Genomic DNA, 21,114 nt, shown 5'->3' on the forward strand with positions numbered 1-21,114 from the left:
TATCGATCGTTTGAGGTTTGAATTATGTGCGTTAAATATCTATGGTTGGATATGGTTTGACAAACCTGTCTTCGAACAAAGGAATAAAGTTTAACCCGGACAGGGTCTTTGAACTTTTACGTTCTAATCTCACCGTTTCAACAAGCTGAAGGATTACTAACGTTGTAAAATAGATTTGAGCGTAACGTTGGAACAAGTTATATTAGGAGTTATAGGAGTTCTTTCATATACTCCTTGAACTTAAGAAATTGTTTAATAACTGTGTCAAAGAGGATTAATCAAGTATTAAACTACTACCACAAATACTATCAACGAATCGCTCTACTCGATGACACGCTGACCGGCAGAAATCGAAGTGGAGAAGCGACATATTATTCAACGTATTCCCGGAACATTATTCTTGTCTCATTGTCTTCGTGATTTATTCCAATGATTGTAAATCTTCCGTATCCCTTTCATCGTGTCGTTCAACGATATGGGAATCGCCATTGTCCATGACGTTCTCGTTCAACTACACGACTATAACAAGGTTATTAACTCCTTTGCAATTTGAATGTGAATACCATTTCGAGTTTCCCTAGTTCTCGTGTTCGTTGGTTTCCAACGAGGAAGACAGAGCCGTATGAAAAGCGAAACGCTATGCGAAAATAGCAACGAATAATAACGTTTTAATTAACCCATGGCGTGAAGGTACCCGATGAAATAAGATGCGATAGCAACGTTTACGTGCAGAAAGTAAAAGGCTAGAAAAGCATCGGGTGGCTGAATAGGAAATGATTTTCTGCCACGTTTCAGTCCCTTTCTCGTTTCTTATTCACGGATCCGTGGACGAGCCAAGCAGCGGCGTAATGCTTGTCTAACCTGGTCCCTCGTTCGTTGATGGTTTAATTCATCCTTTAAGGAGCGTCGCTGTTATGCACAGCTGCATCGCGCGGGGGACCGGTGATTAATCTAAATAAAGACATATAATCATTGCGAGCAGCGCCCGTCAAAGTTTGCGTATAATTGCACGCCCGACCATTCCCGTGACGAGCCACGCGAGATATTACGTATTATTTTTTCACCGATATCTTGGCGATCGAAGGGTGATCAGTGTGCCGTGGAAAATTGCTCTTACGATTCCAGGGAATTTTAATTTCTGTAAATTCTATTAATAATCGCAATCTTTCGCGCGATTTTAATTCCTGCATTCTGTTTAAAGTTGTTGTAGTACGTGATTGATTTATCGATTTGGATATATCGTTCGAGACTTTTTTTTATAATATACGTAGATATGTAGATACGTGAAATACGTGGAGATAGTAACGCAGAAACTCGCACGAATTTCTACTGTGATTAGATTGCCAATACGTATGTAAATTCGTACGTTCGCGAGTTTCACTCTAATGAATAATTTACTCTGAATATTGTACACATTTTTGCATATCGCGTAACGGTGAATTTTCTTTCGGAAGTTCGATGATTGCAACAATCAATGCTAGCAATATTTACGCTTATCAATATAAAATTAGTATTTAATAATCAACATCCTATGTAGGCTTTCGTCTATGCTAAATATCTATGACGCATCCACAAACACTTAACCTGAATCAAATGATTTGGTCCAGAACCAAAGGAATTCATATCCGACAGCACCCACGCGATCATCGACACCGTGAGAACGATCGAACACGTAGCTGGACGAGGTTGATGAATAGGTCTGCTCGCGAGACGAATAAGAGCGCGGGATAAACGTCGACGGAAAAATAACGAAGTGCGAGGTGTGCGCGCGACCACCGCGGTAGATTAATTATGTAGTAAGTGAAAAAGAGAAACTGGGAGGTACGAGATGATCGCCGGCGATTGGCCGAGGAAGCCAGCAGAAATTTAATAAGCCGTTCGCCGCCCGCCTTATCGTCAGTTCCCACGTGCATCCGCGCCGTGGAACTCGCATAAATGCATCGCGAATTCGATCATCGTCGCCGCAGTCTGCTCGCGTTCGCGGAACGGTGCCGATATAAAACGCGCGTATGAGTTCCTGAGTTTCGCGGTGAATGTAAATCGACCGGCCCGCCACGCGGGAATTATCATAATTGAACGGTAGTATATCGTCTCTCTTCCTTTTACTTGCAACACTATTTCCTACGCCATCGTGTGGGAGCATCCTCTGGCTCGTGAATGCCAATTAATTAGCGGATCGCTAAACGGCCGCGATTTTCTAGAAACTCGATTATGCGTCCTCTTGCCGTGAAACGAGGCAAGCACGGAGACGATGGAATGCGCGATGGTAGAACGATTTTTTTGCGGTTTTGTGGTTGCATGATGTTGATATTCTTGATAGAGTAGCGATACGTAGCGAGGAGAATTTTGTCGAGGAGCGTGTGTTTCTTGGTTATCCACGCTAGTCGTAGCATCTGCGAATATTATCGTGAATAGAAATCGAAAGTTTCTGAGGCCAATGCACAACATTTGGTGTACGTGGACATAGAAAGAGCAGTTTTGGTATATTTTCAGTATGTCAATTCAAAACTGCATTGTAATGAGGCTTTTTCCTATTATAACCGTAGTTTGGATGTCTATATATTTGTAGAAAATTTAAAATTGCAAAAATACACAAAAGTAAACGAGATATATAAAGTATAGCACTCGTTACGATACTTAGATTATCTTACCTTTTTTTTCGCCAAACCAAACAGAAGTCAATTTCGGAAATTCACGAATCTGTCCATAAGGGAGGATCGAATAAAAAATAGAAAATCGCGTAGCGGCAGACAGAGCGGCAGGGCCACCCCATTGCGACCCTTTTCGACTGAAAGTCGTGCATCGTTAGCGTAGCCTCGTAACAGGGGGAAGGAGCTGGAAAAAAAAAGTTTAAAATGTTTGAGGAAGGGGTGTCTTCCCTTCTATCCCCTCCCTAGATCGCGAGGTGCCGGCAGTGATTGTATTCCTGCAGAATCCTTCGAAACGCGTGCTAGGTCCGTGCCACGCACCTTTTCGTACGCGTTCGCCTATTTGTGCGACGCCTCACGTACACCAAATCCATATAGTTGTGTGCGTTGGTACGTAGGAAGAAGCGTTTAGGCCCGGAATAGACGCAGATGCTTCGACAGGGAACGAACAGACGGACCCAGCCGGCTTTTTGGGACGGGGAAGGGCGGATGGTTCATACGTCGTGGACGTGTGTCTGCCATTGTGATTTTAAAATCGGCTCCCTTTTCTCTCTCTCTCTCTCTCTCTCTCCCCCTCTCCCCTCTTCCTCTTTCTCGTCACCATCCCTTCCCTCGTTTTACACCCCTTTGATGTTGCGACGCTGGTATTACCAGCGTGGATTTTGGTCTCGAGTGTATCCTGGTTCGGTGGAGTATCTTTGATCTTAATGGAAAATGTTTGCTCCTGTTTGAACCCTGTCCTTCACAGTTTCCTTCATCACGATCGTTTACTCTCTTCCAGTGTGATCACAAGAAATTAATCTTGAAATTCCTATTTCCTGCGTGATATTAAATTAGTATATCTTCTTCACTGATTATCTTCTTCTCTGTCTATAAACACAAAAGGGGCGTATGCTAGTTCTCTGAAATCGTACTTCTCCACTTTGGTATTGGTAACATTCGAACCTCGATAGGGATGCTCGACACGGTACGTCGACCACCAGCCGCAGGCATAAACATTCAGCTGTACTCACAAGAGAATCGAACGTATCCCCTGCATCGTCCGCTGGAGAGCTAGACACAGCGGGTAACGTTGTCGTCCTAACCTCAACACTCGATTCTGCAATGTATCTACGGTTAGCAGAGAGTTTGAAATCGTTACTTTTACCACGTTGAGTGTTCTAGTTGATATACCGAAGGGGAGAAATCGAGAAGGGGTTGCGCGAGGTACCTCCCCTTTCGTTTTAAAGCGGAGGCAAAATGGCGTCGAGGAGCCGCAGGTTTCATGCAGATTGGCTAGGTGTCGATCGAAAGGAGTTATGTCGAAGGGTGGTATCTCGACAGTCCGTCCGCGGAGGGCGGTTTCGCGCTTGCGCTCACAACCCTTGCTTCTCTGTTTGATCCCCTGTGGCCTACCCCCACCGATCGGCCCGTCTCTTTATTATTCACGTTTTTTATTGGTCGACGCTCAGGTAGCCTGTATTTACATAATGGCGATCCTCGTACGAACACACCGATTACGCTGTTGAATTATTGAAATATTCGAATAATTCCTATTCGTTTAGCGCGATTCCATTCCATTCCACGAATAGGAAGGAATTCGAGCGGCTCGTTAGACAATATCAGCCTTGCAAATTCTTCTACGCCGAGGAGACTCGTTCGTTCGACGAGTTGCACCATTTAATCGCGGAGGAGACCGTGGCGAACGTAGAAGGCAGGTTATGGACAAAGAAGAAAAGTGCGTTTCGAGGCTCAAAGCGTTTTCGTGGACGCACGGAAAAGTGTACATAAGGGGTGGACGAGCGTTAAGGTAGCTAGAAGTGGCGAGAGGGGGTTGGCTTTATCGATCGCCGGTCTGACAAGGGCAACCAGCAAGAAATAGGGAAACCGTTCTCTGGCGATGAATGCCGATCCTTTGTCTTTCTCCTGCGGCCGAAATGAGCTCCCTTTTTCGCATTCTTCGGCGAAGAAGGGGACACGGTATCTTTGCACGATATGGAGATGACGTGGAAGAATTAATTCGAGCTAATACGATTTCCGTATCATAGTTTTATTTGGAATAGTCGACAGGCATGTATTACGAAGAGAATTTCGTTCGATATGGAGATTGACGCCGTATGTCGGAACGATCGTAGCTTCGATCGTAATCGAAATATTATCGGTCGCTATTTTGAAATATAAGTATCGTCGCGATGTCGATAGTAAAATATCGAGCATATTTTCGCGCGCGAGATCGCTCGCTCGTGCGTCCTTTTTTATTCTTTACGTTTTCTAATAAACCTGTAAAAGCGGCGCGCGCGTATTAGTATCATTATCTGACGTAAGTTGTAACGCTTGATAATCGGATACTTTTTCTAGATAAAGCCACGTTATTAGTTCCAGAGTAAACAGCATAAATTTTCCACTATAATGCGTTATCCTAATGAATCTCTCGAAGTAATTTAATTACCTCGATGCAATTAGCTTACATCGTTATCGATAAAAAGGGAAAAGTTAAATCCCCTCGTCGCCTCGGTTACCATCGCTATTACGATCTTCCTCGTTCTATCCAATCCGTTCCTCCTCCAGTGCACCGTCTCATCGACGATCCATCTTCTTCCTACTGCTTCGTTCGGTAATTTCGTTTGAATAAAGAAACAATTAACGCGATAAACGCGTGTACGATATCTCGAGATATTTTGACTGCCTTGCGAAATCCGATACTCTAGAGATAATGATAACAGTTCAACGCAACGTTGCTTCTTCAGCCTTGTTTCTTATTTTCTAGTTAAAATTTTCATACCACGTACGGCGAACGGCGCGACGATTTCGATCGCGATTGCGCGTCTCGAACGTGCGTACGTGACGCGATCGACCGACGCGTTTATCTTTGATCGTTCGGAATGCTGCGTGTCTCCATTATTGAAATTACGAAAGAACGAACAATCGACGATTCGAGATATCGTTTGCGTTTTGGGGACGACAACAGCCTTGTTGGTTCTTAGCCGAGACCCTACGAAGAAAAAGCATCGACCGATTAAAGGTCGTTCACACGTGCATCGAGAAAGGATTCCAAGACGCGTGCGTCGCGAAGTTTCCACGTAGATGCTCGTTCGTTATCTTCCCTGATGCTTCTACAGCACCTTAGTGACCCCTTTATCGGGGTTTTAGTCCGGCACGTGGCCGATGCTGCTTATCGACGGAGATGACGACAGGTGGAGAAATTTGATTATCGCGCGATATACGAAGCAATCTTTTCACACGTCCAATTTGCCTGTAATCATGACATGGACGATGAACAAGAAACACAGCTGTATTTACGGAGTCACGTCGCTGGTCGGTTAGACCACCAATCATACACGTGATTTTTATTGTTTTGTATTACAATTTGGTATTAAGAAAAGTTGGAACTTTGTACTCTATCTAAGAAATTGCAAACACCGACGGAATTAATCGATGAATATCTCGATTTAATTAATTCCATAGAATCGTATTTACTATATCTCCATCGAGTTAAGATAATATGCAAAAGTTTCAGTCTTTTATCTACAGTACCGTGTCATAAATAGTACATTGTATTTCGGTACACTTCGACGGCCAGATAATTGTCACTAGACTCGAACGTTTTTTCTTTCAAACGCAGATCGATCGATCGATCATCGATCATCGCTCGAAAATTGTTTACCGTCGAATTTGACCAATTACAAGACAAATCGTTTAGTTTGATTAAAGTATCTGCCCGACCCAAAATAAGCCTAGTTTATTCCTATACGAAGCATGCACAAAGGAATCCAGTCATCGTGATCCACGCGGCGCGGTGCGATTTTAATTCAGGTTCCACGCGAGCGCGAATCGACCGCAACGTGGAGCAATTTATTTATTGGAGAAAGTGCCCGAGGGCTGAGTCCTCCGTCGCAGCTCCTGTCCTAAGCAGGATTCAATTTGGTCACTGCCCACGATTCCACCTTCAAAGAGGAATCACCGTCGTCTATATAGGCGGGCCACCCTCTTCGTCGACGTGCACAGGCTCGGCCAGCGGCCTCCGCTATTAATCTTATATCGAACGCTTTATCCGCGTCCGCTGCCACCCCCTCTGGCCCCTTCCGGACTTCCCTTTTCTCCTGCATCCCCGTTGGCCGACCTCTTCAACCCTTGGACGAGCAGGAATTTTCAATTCTTTCGAGTACCGCGGCAAACCAGATTGCCCGAGGGCCTCGCCCCGCGACGTTTCGTTCGATCGACGAAATTTCACGTCCACCTGCACGATTCCGAGATGCGTTCAGTGAAATTGCGCGCTACGTGACGCCGCTAATGTCGCACAGGACCCTGCGAACCGGAAGTCCGGATCCCCGCTACGCGAGGAATTCAACGAAGAACGAATGGAATCGAGATTGGTTTAACAGAAAGGGTACAGATGATTTTTAAAGGAATTTCAGTCTCGTCTGTAGGTTTTACGTATGGCATCGATGATTGTGTTGGGGCATTCCGGAGATAATTTGGGGGAGGGGGGCGGCCGTACTGGATTGCTCTGCACGCAAGGATTGTTCCTCGTGGATTGGATTAGTCTTTGTAATATGGAATAGTAGAGAAAAATAGTGAGTTATTTAGTATAATCTCGACACGTCGTAATAAAATGGTATCGTTGGACCGAACACCGAATTACCCATAATCGTATCGGTTTTTAACGAATTTATGAAAAATTTGCATATATAATTACGAAAGTATACAAATTACTCAAAGCAGATGCACATTTTCGCTTAGATTACATTTCTTTATCTTCGGCCGTAAAAATATGATTTTGTATAAATGATTCTGTAAAACCTCGCATTTATTTTCCAATCTTACGTATACATTTTCTTACATCTTTAAAAGTTAGTGAACATACGAGAATATCAGCGCATAGTTCCTTCAATTTTGGAATCAAAATGTGTTGCTACCAGCTTCATAAATTTTCTAATTACATTCTTCTTTTCTTATCACCCTTTTATCCATTGTCCACGCAAGATGGCGAGGACAGGAAGAACGTGGATCCAGTTGGCGATTAATCGTACACGGAAATGGAAGGAGGTGGAAACGAGTAGCGGTCGCTTCTGGCAGGACATTGGCCAGGACGAATAAGTAATGTAGAGGTCCATTATGCTGAAACGGTGAAGGGTCTTCGAGCAGGGTCAGCCAATCCCCCGGAGGGCCGTTAAAGTGAAATACTTCTGAATGCAAGGTGGCTGACCGTCTCTCACCCCTCCTCGTCTATTCCTCCTCTTCTTCGATCTCTCGTTTCTTCCTGTTCCTGTTGGACCCTCGACATTCGTACGAGTCCATAGGTAAATCGTTGTTATCTGGACAGTGATAAACCCGTGAATGGAGTTCGCGCCTGCTGGACGAATGAACGAGGGGAATTTAGAGGGTGAAACCACCCTGCAGGCTACGGGATATCACCGATCGCCAAATAGATGGCTCTGTTTATGCGCACTGCTCATGGCTCGCTGAGATTTTCAGAGTCTATTTTGAGGATATATAAAGTAGAGTTTAGTGTTTCGGATAGTTCTTTATTGTGATAAATGAACATGACGTTCGTTAATTGATGCGAATAAAATTCTTCATACGAGAAACGCTTTCACTCTGCCGAGTAATAGCTCGTGTTTGATCTTCGTTTATACGTTCACTTTCCGCGCAAATAATAAAATTCGACGATAATTGAGGCTTTTTAAAATTAATATAACGTGTTTTAGTCGATAATAAATGTAATACTAATTCTATATACTTTTAAAAGCTGCTTGCGCGTTTACGTACAGTAATTAACAATAGGTAAGATTTTCTAAAAAATGAAGAAAGACGCTGAAGTCGATCCATGAGGTACCGAGGCGCGATTCTCGCGAATAGAAACGTAATTGAATTTTCCAGGGCGCGCACGCGAAAGTTTGTTTCGCCGCCCTCGAAGGGTGGTTCCGTTCGTCTCCGTATGCTGGAGGGGAGCATGCAAACACCACGAGATTAAAGGAACCGTCGTTCCATGCCGTAGTTCGAATCGTGGCCTCGAGACATGCCACTAGCCAACAAACCCTCCTATAAATAATACACACTCGATACACTAATATCTAAACGTGTAAATATGTATACGTATACGTGTGAAAGTTTCACATCCATCGGAATTACGATCGAAATTAATCGTTATTAAAGTACCGACGATATATTAATGAAAATCTATGCTAATGTTTCACGAGCGATCAGACTTTTTCGATTCACGGAGGAACGTGATAATTATCGGAGCCGATCAATTATTGTGCAACTCACGACGCGCCCCGTAATTAAAATAATATATTATTTAGAAAGGAATGCCTACGCGTAATATTCGATACTTTCATCCGTTCGCCGAGGAGTTCCAGAGAAAAAAGGAACGTCCAATTACCGATATTATTACTAATACCATTAATTATAAAATGAATATAGCTCGAGGTTACACCGATCGATCCTAAATAATTATCTTCGTATTGCTTGTTGCCTGTTCACTATTTTCCTGGCACCATTCTACGTGCAAACGTATTCACCATGCTAATTCACGTAAATCGATACACGATGAAAATCCACGAGAAATCGTTACGGATCGTCGAACAGTGGAAAAGTTCGATTCATCCCAATCCTTTCTCGCGTGGAAGTTGGCATAAGAATTGAGGAAGAATGGAGAGTCCACTGGTCGGCGCGAGGTCAGCGGCCATTCTCTGATGATATTGATTAGCCGACGCCCTTAGTTAGCGCCAGCTACACTTTCTTTCCTCTCCTCCGTGTCTCCCACAGTACTTTCCGCGAATGCTCGCCGTCCCGACCACCCTCCGTCGTTCGAATCGCCACGATGGACCTCGGTTTCTACTCTCTTCTCTTCCTTTCTTCTCTATCTCTTTTTCTCATTTACCAATACACGGGAAGTTCGCTTTCTCGCCCTCGTTAGCGAGTAGGGGCGCGAGATACCGATGCGATGGAGAGAGACGGATCGAGGCTAAATCATTCATCAAGCAAATAAGGGGCTGACTCACGTCTCACGCATGCGGGATTATATTTGCGTGCAGCTTTCGTCACGTATGTTATAGCTAGGAAATCCTAACTATCTCGATAATATTTGGATTCTTAGATTCTTTTCAGGGGATAGAAAATGAATTCTCGATTTTATCCTACGTTTCGGAGTACAAATATCTGTAGCTGAATATCTTTGTTTTATGTATTTTGATTTATTTATCATTTGAATAGACATTGTTCCATGAATATAGTTGAATATGACAGAGTATAACCTACGAGTGAGAGTGCATTCATAAACGAAAAGAACTTCGCCGATGTCAAAAAGTAATGCAATCGACTCGTGAAAGTTTCGTGCAAACAAACATGAAGTGTTAATGAAAAAGCGTGTAACGGATGCATAGTAGAAAATTTGGAATTTCAGAGAATACGATATATCTCGTAGCGAGTACTGTCCATGTTGAAAGCGTTATATGTCCGGGGTGTAATTAGACACTGCAGACTGGAACAACATCCAGAGCCCGGGATTGTTCCCAGAAATTAAGGGAAACGAGGGAAAGCCGGGAAAACTGGCAGGAATAGGGGATTCGGAGGGTTGCTAATTACGTGGACTCTTGAAGGGGGAGAAGCCATTTTCTGCGCAGACACAAAGGCCCCAGCGTTATATTAATACAGCGAGAGGGGAAATTTCTTTTGCAATTTGATCCCGATGCTCGATAGTATTACTTGTCTGTAAGAATAATTTCCGAGCGGTTGTTGCCTTGAATTAACAAACACGTAAATCGTTATTCGACTCATTATATGTACCAGTGTGTATATTAATATAGCCAGACGTAACGATCGCATTTAGCAATATTGAAGGGACAAACAATTTCGTTAGGGACTAAATAAAGTTTGAGATATTTAAGACAGCAAATTAATGCTAATTTTTGTGTGTCTTTCGCAGGTAAAGTTTGGATAGGCGATAACGAGGTCGCGTGGCGGACCGAACAGTCTTTCAAGAGGACCTCACCCTTAAATCCTTGTACCACCACGACTACTACGACAACGACAGGTGGCGGAGCACCGGCACACCCCCACCTGTCACCACCTATTGCCGCCCCCGTAACCACTCCCGATCACAGAAGTCCCAGCAGTCTGCACGTGAAACTCGGTATTTCTCCTGGTAAGTGAAAATTCCAAGTTTCTGCAAAAATTTGTCGGCTCCCCACGCCTCGGTACTAATGTGGGTTAACTATATTTCTTTTATCAATAGTTTTATCTTTTCGTAAAAATATCATAGAACCACCCGGGAATTTCATTCTTTAAAAAGTTGTACGTTGAAATTTCCACGGAAATTTTAAGATTTAAAGAGTAAAACAAGACAGCGAATGATATATTAAAGTAATTATTATTATTATTTAAAACAAGGATGTCTCTGACGAAAGAAAAATATTTACGCGTCTACGTAAATATCGTGACTATATCCAGATACAAATTTTACTATGAATAGATACCAACAGAAGGCAGTTAAGTGCTAGGTAAAACGATCGGACAAATCCACATAACTTATGCTTGCAAATACGCGATAAGATCGATGCCGACGCGATCCACAGAAGAAAGAATCACTCCGATGGAGAACGGTGGCAGCACTCCGAAAAACCGGAGGGTCAGCGGCTTAAAACGGTCTTAAAGCGGGGCTCTTTAAATAATGCAATAAGCTTGATGTCATTTGCCGGACAATGGGAGTGGGGATGTTCCTTTTAGGGAAAGGTCCATCGAAATTGTCCCTCGCAGGTGCTCGCTTCCGACCCTCGCAGGCAGCTCAGCCAATCACGATGCCTCGATTGGCAATGCTCGTCCCGTTTCCGCTTGTGCCAATAATTGTCGACAATAATCATTATTATTATCTTTATGTAGCGTTACTATGTTTTTTCAGCAAACTTAACGAAATTTATTAAAGTATATTTTATCTTCTTACATCGTAAACTTTTCGAAAGTACGCAATTTGTCCGAGCAAGTAAGTACAAAGTAGGTATTTACGTGTACATCAACATTTCTCAAAGATAATTAAATTCATAAGTATTTAATCTTAATAAGTCATTAGGTTCCTTTAGTATCCCATACCGAGACTATATTTGTCTAATTTTATACACTTCTGAAATTACACAGGAAAACATATGGCATGGTAAAAAAAATGGCACGGTAAAACAGTTTAAATATCTTCTCATTTATGTCAAGAAAAAATTCTCTCTCTAATAATTCCACTTTGTGCTGAGTATTATTATGTTCTAACCATCTTCGAGGGATAAAACCGAGGAACTTTCATTCTCATCGTCGTATCGAAATACTGTGCTTTAGTCATAAAATGATATCAGACTCGGAAAGTTAGCCACGTTTCCCCCTATGATATTCATATATTCTTGTCTCTAATTAGAAACCGCGATGGAAAAAGATAGGTAGAGCGGAATAATCGTAGATTATTGCCGGAGGCGTTGCGTTGGAAGTGCGGCATCGCATCACGCCGCTATCGATCCGTACCGGAAGACGGTCCAACAAAGTGGAGGAACTGGAGGAAGGCGAATTCGCTCCGTTGCGTTCGAACGGTGGCTTCTTTCGTTTGCTTAAATAAACATTGCTCGAACAATAGCGTGGGGGCCCCGATCGGGGGCCTCTTTCGCTGTGGGTAGTTGCCGCGAACGGGAAGCCAATGGAGGGAGCCAGGGCTGAATCCTCTTCCTCTTTTTCCGTGGAAAAGAGAGGAAGCGGCATGTTTAATGCATCGTTCAACATTTCCATGTCAAACATCGCTTTGACTCGCGGAATTTAAAACCGTCTGGCCGGCGCGCACACCAACGTCCAGCCAGGCGATACGTGTGTGCGAGCTGATGGGAAAAACCGGCCATCTTTATTTACCGTCGAGCCGCCGCTGGACAAGGTGCGCCGAGGCTCGATAAGGGCACCGATCGATAAGGGTCGAAAGTTGAAAGCCGCGTGGTTGTAACGCGAGACGACCTAGCGTCTTCGTTCGTCGTTTGTTAGCTCGTCGGGATGTTTTCGAAGCTGTGTGTATACAGAACGACGTCTCGCGTTTTTTATATTTACGAACATTTATATTATTCGATATTTTTCACGTTTTTACTAAAATTTAGACACGTAAACGGATATTAATGGCAAGCATTTCGTCGAGCGTCTTGAATTTTTGCATTCAAATTGAGAAAAGTGGTGACAGAGGATACCAAGTTGTAAAGATAAAATGTACCTCGTTTTATCCTGTTGTTTAGAACGACTCGTTGCTTTCGAACGATGGTAATTTTTTAGTGTAAACCCGAAGATCCAAAGAATTGTATCTTTGCATCGGTATATTTTATCAAATTTCTGTAGACATTTAAGAAGGACGAAAGGCAATATAGGAGTGGTATTTCGATCGTAGTCTCGGCTTTAAGAGCGGATACAGGCCAAAGAGCGCGGTCCTTCCGAGTCTATTTGCCTCGCAAAGCTATCCCGCCTAGCTGCCAAGTGTGTTTATTCGGTATATCAATAAGGACGAAGTGGACGAAAGCGAGGACGAGGTTCCCCAAGGGTTTCGTCCTCTTTCGCTGCTCGTCTCTCTGTCGGACAGCTTGATAACATTATGCTTCTTGCGCCGACATATGCACTGGCCGGTTTTTGAAGAATGAGGGATAGAACCCTAAAACGTTGTACCGCACCCACCGTGGACACATGTCGAAACGATGATCCTTTCGCCTAGGAAATCGGTATGAACCCTAAAATGGATCTATGAAAATCTATAAATCATTGGAATAATTAAAGAAATGTGTCGGGGTTCCATAACCCTATCATAAATTGGAGAAAAGATAAATGAATTTTTTCTTGTTAAGGTTCCTTGCAAAGGAAGGTTGACGCTTTTTATAGATATCCATATGAAATGTCGAAGATTATGCCATAGTTACGGACTTACGGTTGGCCGATATATAAATTTTTATAAGAGCAAACGCATCGTTCTTCCGATATATCATCCATCAGAACGACAATTCTTCGAAGCAGGTATGCGCTGTAACCATAGCCTTCCTTGCTCGTTAATTGGTTATTGAAGCCAAACAAAAGATAAAATTAAGAGGCACGCAAAGGAATTACGGACAAATGCCTTTTAAAAAGTAATCTTTGAAGTCAGTGAACTGTATAACGTAGTCTCGTAGTGTGTAAATTACGCTGTCCGGTTACGGAAGGATCCTTTCTTGCCGCTCTCGGATGTATCTCTCCCCTGGGACTATCATTCTTCTCCCTGGGCTCACCCTCTTCCTCGTAAGGTATTTAAATTCCTTTTATTCGGTCAAGCCCGGTCAAATTATTTCGCATGCCAATTTATCTCGGCATATTCAATACCAAATAAGAAAAATACATATTATTCGCTTCGTAATAATCTATCACGTCGTCGATTTGAAGTTGATGGTTCGGTGTACTTAATCTTCGAAATATTTCGAGGAACTTTTCGAAATTTCCTCGGGAACGTGTTTCAATGACGGTACGAGGCCGTTCGTATCTCCATTTTACCGTGTAGTTTGAAATATCGAGCAGCGGCCATATGCGAGCCAATAACCACGGCTACGCGTCGCTGGTGTACGCGAACGTTTCATATACGGCGGCGCAAGGGACGCGTTCGGGGAGAGAAAGGGTGACCCCGTGAAATATTGGCTACATAGATTTCAACCATTATTGCCGCGTGTAAAACACGGCGACATTTGGCGCTAAATCGATCAGGCTGCTCGCGCCGCGTCACTGCTCCACCCGCGAGGGGCCAAGAAACTTTTGTAGATTGGCAGAATACTTTGCAGTCTATCACGTCGATCTGATATATTATCGCTGATATAATATTACCTGTTGACAAGAAATTAGGGACAGACACGTGCATTGCTCTTATTATCTTTTAGCAAATTAGAGATTAGTCGATACACAAAAGTATTGATTTATTTTCATTCAAAGAGCAAAAGCGACATCGAAGAGATTAAAGGTGATGATTTGAAAATTATCAAGCATTTTATACCCGATTATGATTATTAGATTGCAGATGTTTACGCAAATTTGTATTTTTATCAACATAATTAAAGAAATGCAGAGATTTATTTAACCCATGAAATATAACGAGTACACTACGCTTTCAACGTCTTATATATCTTTGCCTATCACACGAAACATGCGTTCTATGCATTATTGCAGCTATAAATTTCCCATGGATACATAAACATTCACAGTCTAATAATCACAGAGTATTCTAAATTTCTTTAGATATGATGTTCAGCGACGAAAGACTACGATGAAACGCCGTGAATGGTCGTTGCGGGGCGCTATGTATTTATGGAAGGCCGTGTGGCCGCGGCCTAAGAATAACAACGGATAAAGTATTCTCGCCATGAATATTTCGTATCTTCTATGGGGATCTCCCAGCTCGAACGTCGTTCAAATTGAATTCTGATTTAACTGGCCGCGTCTTGCCAGCACAGAAATATCCTTTGCGCGGTACTGGCGTCGCTTTCAGAAACGAACAGAAAGAGGAAGAGGAAGAGGAGAAGGAGGAGGAGGAGGAAGAGGAGGATGAAGAGAAGGAGGTGAAAGAAGAGGCCACGGGTTCGGGGATCGATCCTTTACGTAGGAATTTCCTTCGAGACGAGAATCGAAGGGAAAGATCTACGCGGCGAGTTTCGCAGTTTCCGCTAGCTAACGCTTTCTGTATTTTTCTCTGTCTCTCTCTTTTTCTCATATAAGTTATGTGATTTATCGTCACGCAGTTAAGAGCCCGGATTTATAGTGACCGAAGTTGCACCCAAGTTTTATGGCCGGTCGAATTGTTTCGAACTGCGCTGAAAGCTCTCTCCTTCGCCTTCGAGCATGTTCTCGCGCGATGAACAAGCTCGAAAATTCAATTAAGTCGAGTGTGGGACGTTCCCAGTTTGACGTTGGTGCTTTGCTTGCAAAGTCCCAGCTAAGGAAAAATACGTTTATTTGAGTCAGCCAAGCACAGAACGATCAAACTTGTCGTATATTACGAGACACTGTTAGTCTTTGATATAATAGAGAATGAGGAAATATTATCAATTACTTGTAGCAAAAAAAAAAAAAAAAAAAGAACCAAGAAGGAGAAAATATAGTGTTATAAGAAGAGAAACAGTGTCGCATAAATGAATATATAGGTAAATATCCGATATAGATAATAGCATCTCAAGATCGATAGAATTCGCGCTTCACTTCTTTATTCTTCGGGAAGATCCAAGTGCCGAATACCATAATACGTTAAATCAGCGTTTTATGCACGTTGATCCCATGAACTGATCGTTCGAGCTCCATGGCGGAAAAAATGAGATGCACGGCGGTAATTGATGACCCGCTTTAATAAACCGAGAGACATCGTTGCGGCAGAAAGCTCGAGGCAGTCGCGTGGACTCGAGGCGCGAGCAGCTGCTCGCCGCAAATTAGTATGGGGCTATAAACGATAGCGGTTTCGACAGTGTTCGAGTAATGTGTGGCTTGGATCGGTAGTTTAATTAAAGAGTTAATTAGGTTACGACAAAGTCGCGTTATTTCCCTCGAGAATTTATCTACAAGTCGTGCTACGTCCTCGTTCTGTTTCCTCGTGAAACATCGTTCGCATTGTTTGCATTTTCGCATTATCGCATAACGATTCAGGTTACGATTTCTCATTAAACATTAATAAGCGACCTCTTGGAAAACACACACATATCGATATTTATGCAATGGCGTTGTACGTATCGTGCACAAGCCAACGATTTTGCAGCATATTTCGGAGAGGAGTCGAAAAGAGATCGCAATTATCCCAAAAATTTATAATAACGCGAGATTTACCATAATTAATCGATTACGCCGGGACGTGCGTTGGTTCGCGAGGCACCATGCTAGCCGAGGGAATTTTTTTCAGATCATAATTTTAGATAGGCCGCTCGCCGTTCCCGCTGACGCAAATGGCGGCGTGTAGGCAAATTGAGGTGAGATTGGAGGTCAGCGCGATTCACCGGCCGCGGCTCGCCGCCTTGTGTACCGGGCGATACAAAAGCAATTTGCAACTTTGCTTCCCTTTATCTTAATTCTTGTACGAAAATCTTGGAGAGAAGCAAAGAATAAAAGCATGAAAGCAAACACTGAGAGAAATAATGTTTCTTTTCGCATCGCTACGGACGATGTTATCGCACACCATTTTATGATACGATGTTTAGGTTCGCATGAATTTCGAGTAGCGAAAAGGAAATTACCACGGTCGAGGAAACGATAGCGGGAGAGTAATCTGCCGTAAGACGGTTCAGTCATCAGAATCGTAGAACAGGATCCAGGGATGCAGATTAGCGAAAGAGACAAGAAACACGCTTCTATCCCCGTGGAACAGCTATTAACATCGTGATCGCCGAGGCTTCTATTAATAGCGAACGGAGAAAAAGGTCTGGCGGAGGATCGATTATTTTCTTGTCTCGGTTAACGTCACCGTTAGTTCACCGGGATACTTCTCCGACGTTGTGCACGCGTGATGACTCTATTTTACCAGGGGGTAGCGCCTTTTTACACTCTCTAAATTGCCCGAATCTCCTTTAAAACTCAGAAAGGAACTGAAACAAAGCGAAGGAAACTAAAAGAAAGTGAAATTTCGCGAGAGCGAAGCATGATAGGAAATTATATCGATACGCGAAGCGTTTCTGGGTGCATGCAAAGAGAGTAGATAGGAAAACGACGCGATAAAAAGAAAGAAACGAGTCTTGGAACGTTGTCCGCTGCTCTATTCGAGCTTCCTGTGATCCAGCGGATGCGCGTGAATACGTAACGAACCGAACCTTACTCTCACGTGTTTTCTCCGCGTCTGACAGCCTCTGTCCAAAGAGAAACCATGGAAGATAATCCGAACTACTAATTAAGCCACCAAGACCGCTAGAGAAACCCTCGACTCTTCTATCCTGAAACGTTCGATGCGTGGAAGCACAGGCTAATTCCTCGTCTTTCCTATCACTGGATCAATCGTGGCTCGATTCAACGGGATTCCACGGCTGAAACTGGCCTCTGCCAAATCGAGTAACGCAATTTCGATCGGGCCCATGGACGGCGTTAATATTAATGATCGTGCCCGACCACGTATTCCAGGATTCGTTTTCTTTCGACGTAGCGTTGATTTATGGGGCCATGGTTTTGCGCTGGTGTCTCGTCGGCCAGTCAAAAGAAGACTACCGTTTATTGATCAAGATTTATCGATATGATGGAAATATTTCTTTGAGCGGTTACTAAGAAGCAACGTTCATCGAGGATACATTAGCAAGATACCTTAACCATGTTATGTACGTTACCAGGAAAGTAACGAAGAATTTCGAGCATGATGCTCATTTTTAATTCGACCTTTGGATTTCTCATTTTCCACGCTATACGAAGGATGAGGAAGGAATCACCCGGTACGTGAATCGGCGCGAAGCACCGCGTAATACCAAGGGATCACGGTGGACCGGCTAACGTGATTATTATAAAGTCAATACGTTGCTAACTCATCAGCCGGCTCCGCCCTCTAACAGCCCGGTAATATGCACCGGCCAAGAAGTCAGTTACGCTCTATCAGTGCGCTCTTTCTCTTTCTCCTTCCGCTCCCTTGTTTCTTTCTCTCTCGATCTGACCCTTTTCCCTCTCCTCCATCGTACACACATCGCGTCTCTTCGTTTCGTTGCTCTTAACTTTCTTCGTTGGCTCGACGACGACGTAGCGTCGCTCGATCTCGCTTCATCGAGATGGAAACACCAAGTGTGTCTACCTACGTCGAATAGGCACGTAAGTACCGACCTACGCGTGCAACCTACCGTACGTATAACCTACCTTCGGCCTGCTGTTCCTCTTTTACTCTTTCTTCTTTTATCTTTTTCTTTTCCTCTTGTTCTCTCGCTCTTTCCATCGTCCGCTTTTGCACGTGCAATACACGCTCCGCGGTACGGCACGACGTATCTGGCGGATCTCGAACGAGCCGCACGAAATCGCTGCCTGCAATTACCCCCGAGAAATATATTACTTAAGGATTGCTCGCTAAGAACGCAGACGATAAGGATGCTTCCACGTCCGGCGATCACGGTCCCCCGCGTGAACTCGCACTACGTTCGACTCTCCTCACTACTGGTTCGTTCCAGGTTTCCTCTGCGTAGCGGGTAGGTTTAATGGGCTTCGATCTTGCGTGCATCGTGGCTTCGGAGTGACGGTGCCTCTCGTAGGAAATCGGAGAATTTGAATCCTTTGGCGTTCGGCATTCTCTGAATTAGTCAGCTTCACGGTAGCTAGTTTAGAAAAATTTGTCGATGAAACAGAGTGTAGAATTTTTATTTCCGAAAATTTCTTCCATCAACTAGTACCGTTGAATCGTATGTACAATATAAGTGTTCAGAGTAGTCTGCATTAGATTTGAGTTTAATTAAAAGAACTAAAATGTATATACGAGTGCCATTGATTAACTCTATCGTATATTCTGCTCAACGAGTCTCCTAAAGCTCATACGATCATTGATACACGAATCGTTCGTCTTTGATTCAAATTTAGCTCCTCGTTCCTCGAGATCTACCGGTGCTCGAAAAGTAGCGCGATCTATGGAAACGATCGAGGGTTATCGGGCAGTCTCGTCTCTGTGATAAATGCGTGCAGTACAACGTGCAACTGATAACGTAATACGCGTAAAGGGAAAAAGTAAAAGATGCGAGAAGGGCTGGAGTGTCTGTTACACGGTTTACAGACAGCAAGGAACGCGTTATTACAGCCAGCTAGAGGTGCCGTGCGAGGGGAGCAGTGACTCTTTTCCCCGGCAACGCGAAGTTCAAGGTCCGTCCTGGGTTGGGTCGTTTCATTCATTCGCGTTGGATAGCGAGCTGTGTGTGGTTGCCCCAGCACGTTGAGGAACTCGTGCGCGTTACACGCGGATATAGATCTAGTTGCAATTTTTCGATTCTATTTGTCGGTATAGATATTTTATAATTGCTTCTGCTACACACACACACACACACACACACACACACACTTTTGAAAGTTTGAAAGCAACTTGGAAACCTTGTTCGTACTTTCTAGCGTAGATTTCTGGTTCACAGGAAAGGTACTATTCACAAGATAAATGAAGTAAACTCAACCGCAGTATCCTTTCTTATTTCATTTGAAGTTAAGGACCAAGAATTATTCACGGGCTCGCAAGATGTTCTAAACAAATTCCATGTCATAAGTAAATTCCATAAGTATGCTTTTTTTCTTTCGTTTCAAATTAGAAACCAAAATTCATATTCGAATCCTAGCAACCTAGAAACTTTTCATCTTGGAAACCAAAGATCATTGCTCGGAAAATCTAATGAAACTTATCGTTCGAACAAATGTTTAATATATCAAAGATAAATAACAGACGTCAAAGAGACAGATTGAATACCTAAGTTCCTACCGAAGCAGCAGGTTGAACGGCAGACGCGAGAAAGTTTGACGAAGTGTTCGCACTTAGGGAGCGTGCGTATGGACAGGTTTCCATGGTTAATTTCGCGAACACCGCGGCGATCGCGGCCCTCCGCGCGGTCAACATGCACACGACGACACTCGTGATGCAACAACATCCTCTCACACATCCTTCGATCATCTCCTATATATGAAGTCCATCGTGGCCAAACGGAGAGAGATGAATTGAACGAACCGCGTGTCGGTGATGGTGTATAGACGCGTGTGTGCTCGGCCGGTCTGTGCAGGGTCAGAGGTTAAGCGGCGTGATTGAGTCTTGCTTACAAGGAGCCGCCCTTCGTTGCTGCTCTCGGTTCCTACCTTCTTCTTCGTGGGGAAGGAAACCATAATGCAATTTAAGCCATAATGCTTGACTTTAAATTGAAAAGATTGCCCGGGGGATGCGAGGGAGCCCGACTATCGTAGCGGCCACGGAGGCGGTGGTGCTGATTCCGTGCTGCGGTTTCAGCACCAGGAGGATGAGGTCGCTTTCAAGGAGGGATGTATCCATTCTTCCACCACGTTTCTGCGTTTTAACACACAGGCTTGGAAAACGCTGCATGCGCGTGATGCGGTTTTAAGCAGCTTACGTCTAGCTGACCGCTAGACGAACAATCCCTTGTGTTCGATATTAACTCTTCTATGTTCTTTCAGTCACTTTCGACTGTTAGAAAATTTCTTAAAACATTAAACGTCTTTTTCTCGGGCGAAACGAAAGTTTGGTTGACACATAGAAATTCAAGGACATCGTTGATATTTATGCTTCGAGAAGATTCTGCAGCCTACCAGAATGTGTTCTTTGTTTCTATCAAAAAGTGCATTGCATGAATGCTTATACGGCAAAGTGTGAAGAGGAGAACGCGTCTTTTTCACTCGTGTACCTAGCAACTACGCGTCTATGATCATGTTCACGGCTAGGCTGGTCGACCTTTACACCTCTCGTAACCGCGTGGTCACCACTTTCAGACGTGGACGACGGTGATTAGCGTGAATCGCTACCTTCGCGTGGAGCATACGTTGTTTGGACGCAGCAGATGGTCGA

General features: G+C 43.7%; 1 protein-coding gene across 2 annotated transcripts in view; it reads left to right on the forward strand.

Annotated features, from left to right (window-relative positions):
* The window catches only part of LOC126868006 (POU domain, class 2, transcription factor 2-like), a 125,021-nt gene that overhangs the window by 54,882 nt on the left and 49,025 nt on the right, over nt 1-21,114 (forward strand). For both annotated transcript variants that reach the window (XM_050623125.1, XM_050623126.1), the window contains one exon: nt 10,558-10,776. In XM_050623125.1, the coding sequence (XP_050479082.1) occupies nt 10,558-10,776 (219 nt within the window). The remainder of the gene's footprint in view (nt 1-10,557; nt 10,777-21,114) is intronic.

Source organism: Bombus huntii, chromosome 7 (assembly GCF_024542735.1).
Source record: "Bombus huntii isolate Logan2020A chromosome 7, iyBomHunt1.1, whole genome shotgun sequence".
NCBI classification, from domain to species: Eukaryota; Metazoa; Arthropoda; class Insecta; order Hymenoptera; family Apidae; genus Bombus; species Bombus huntii.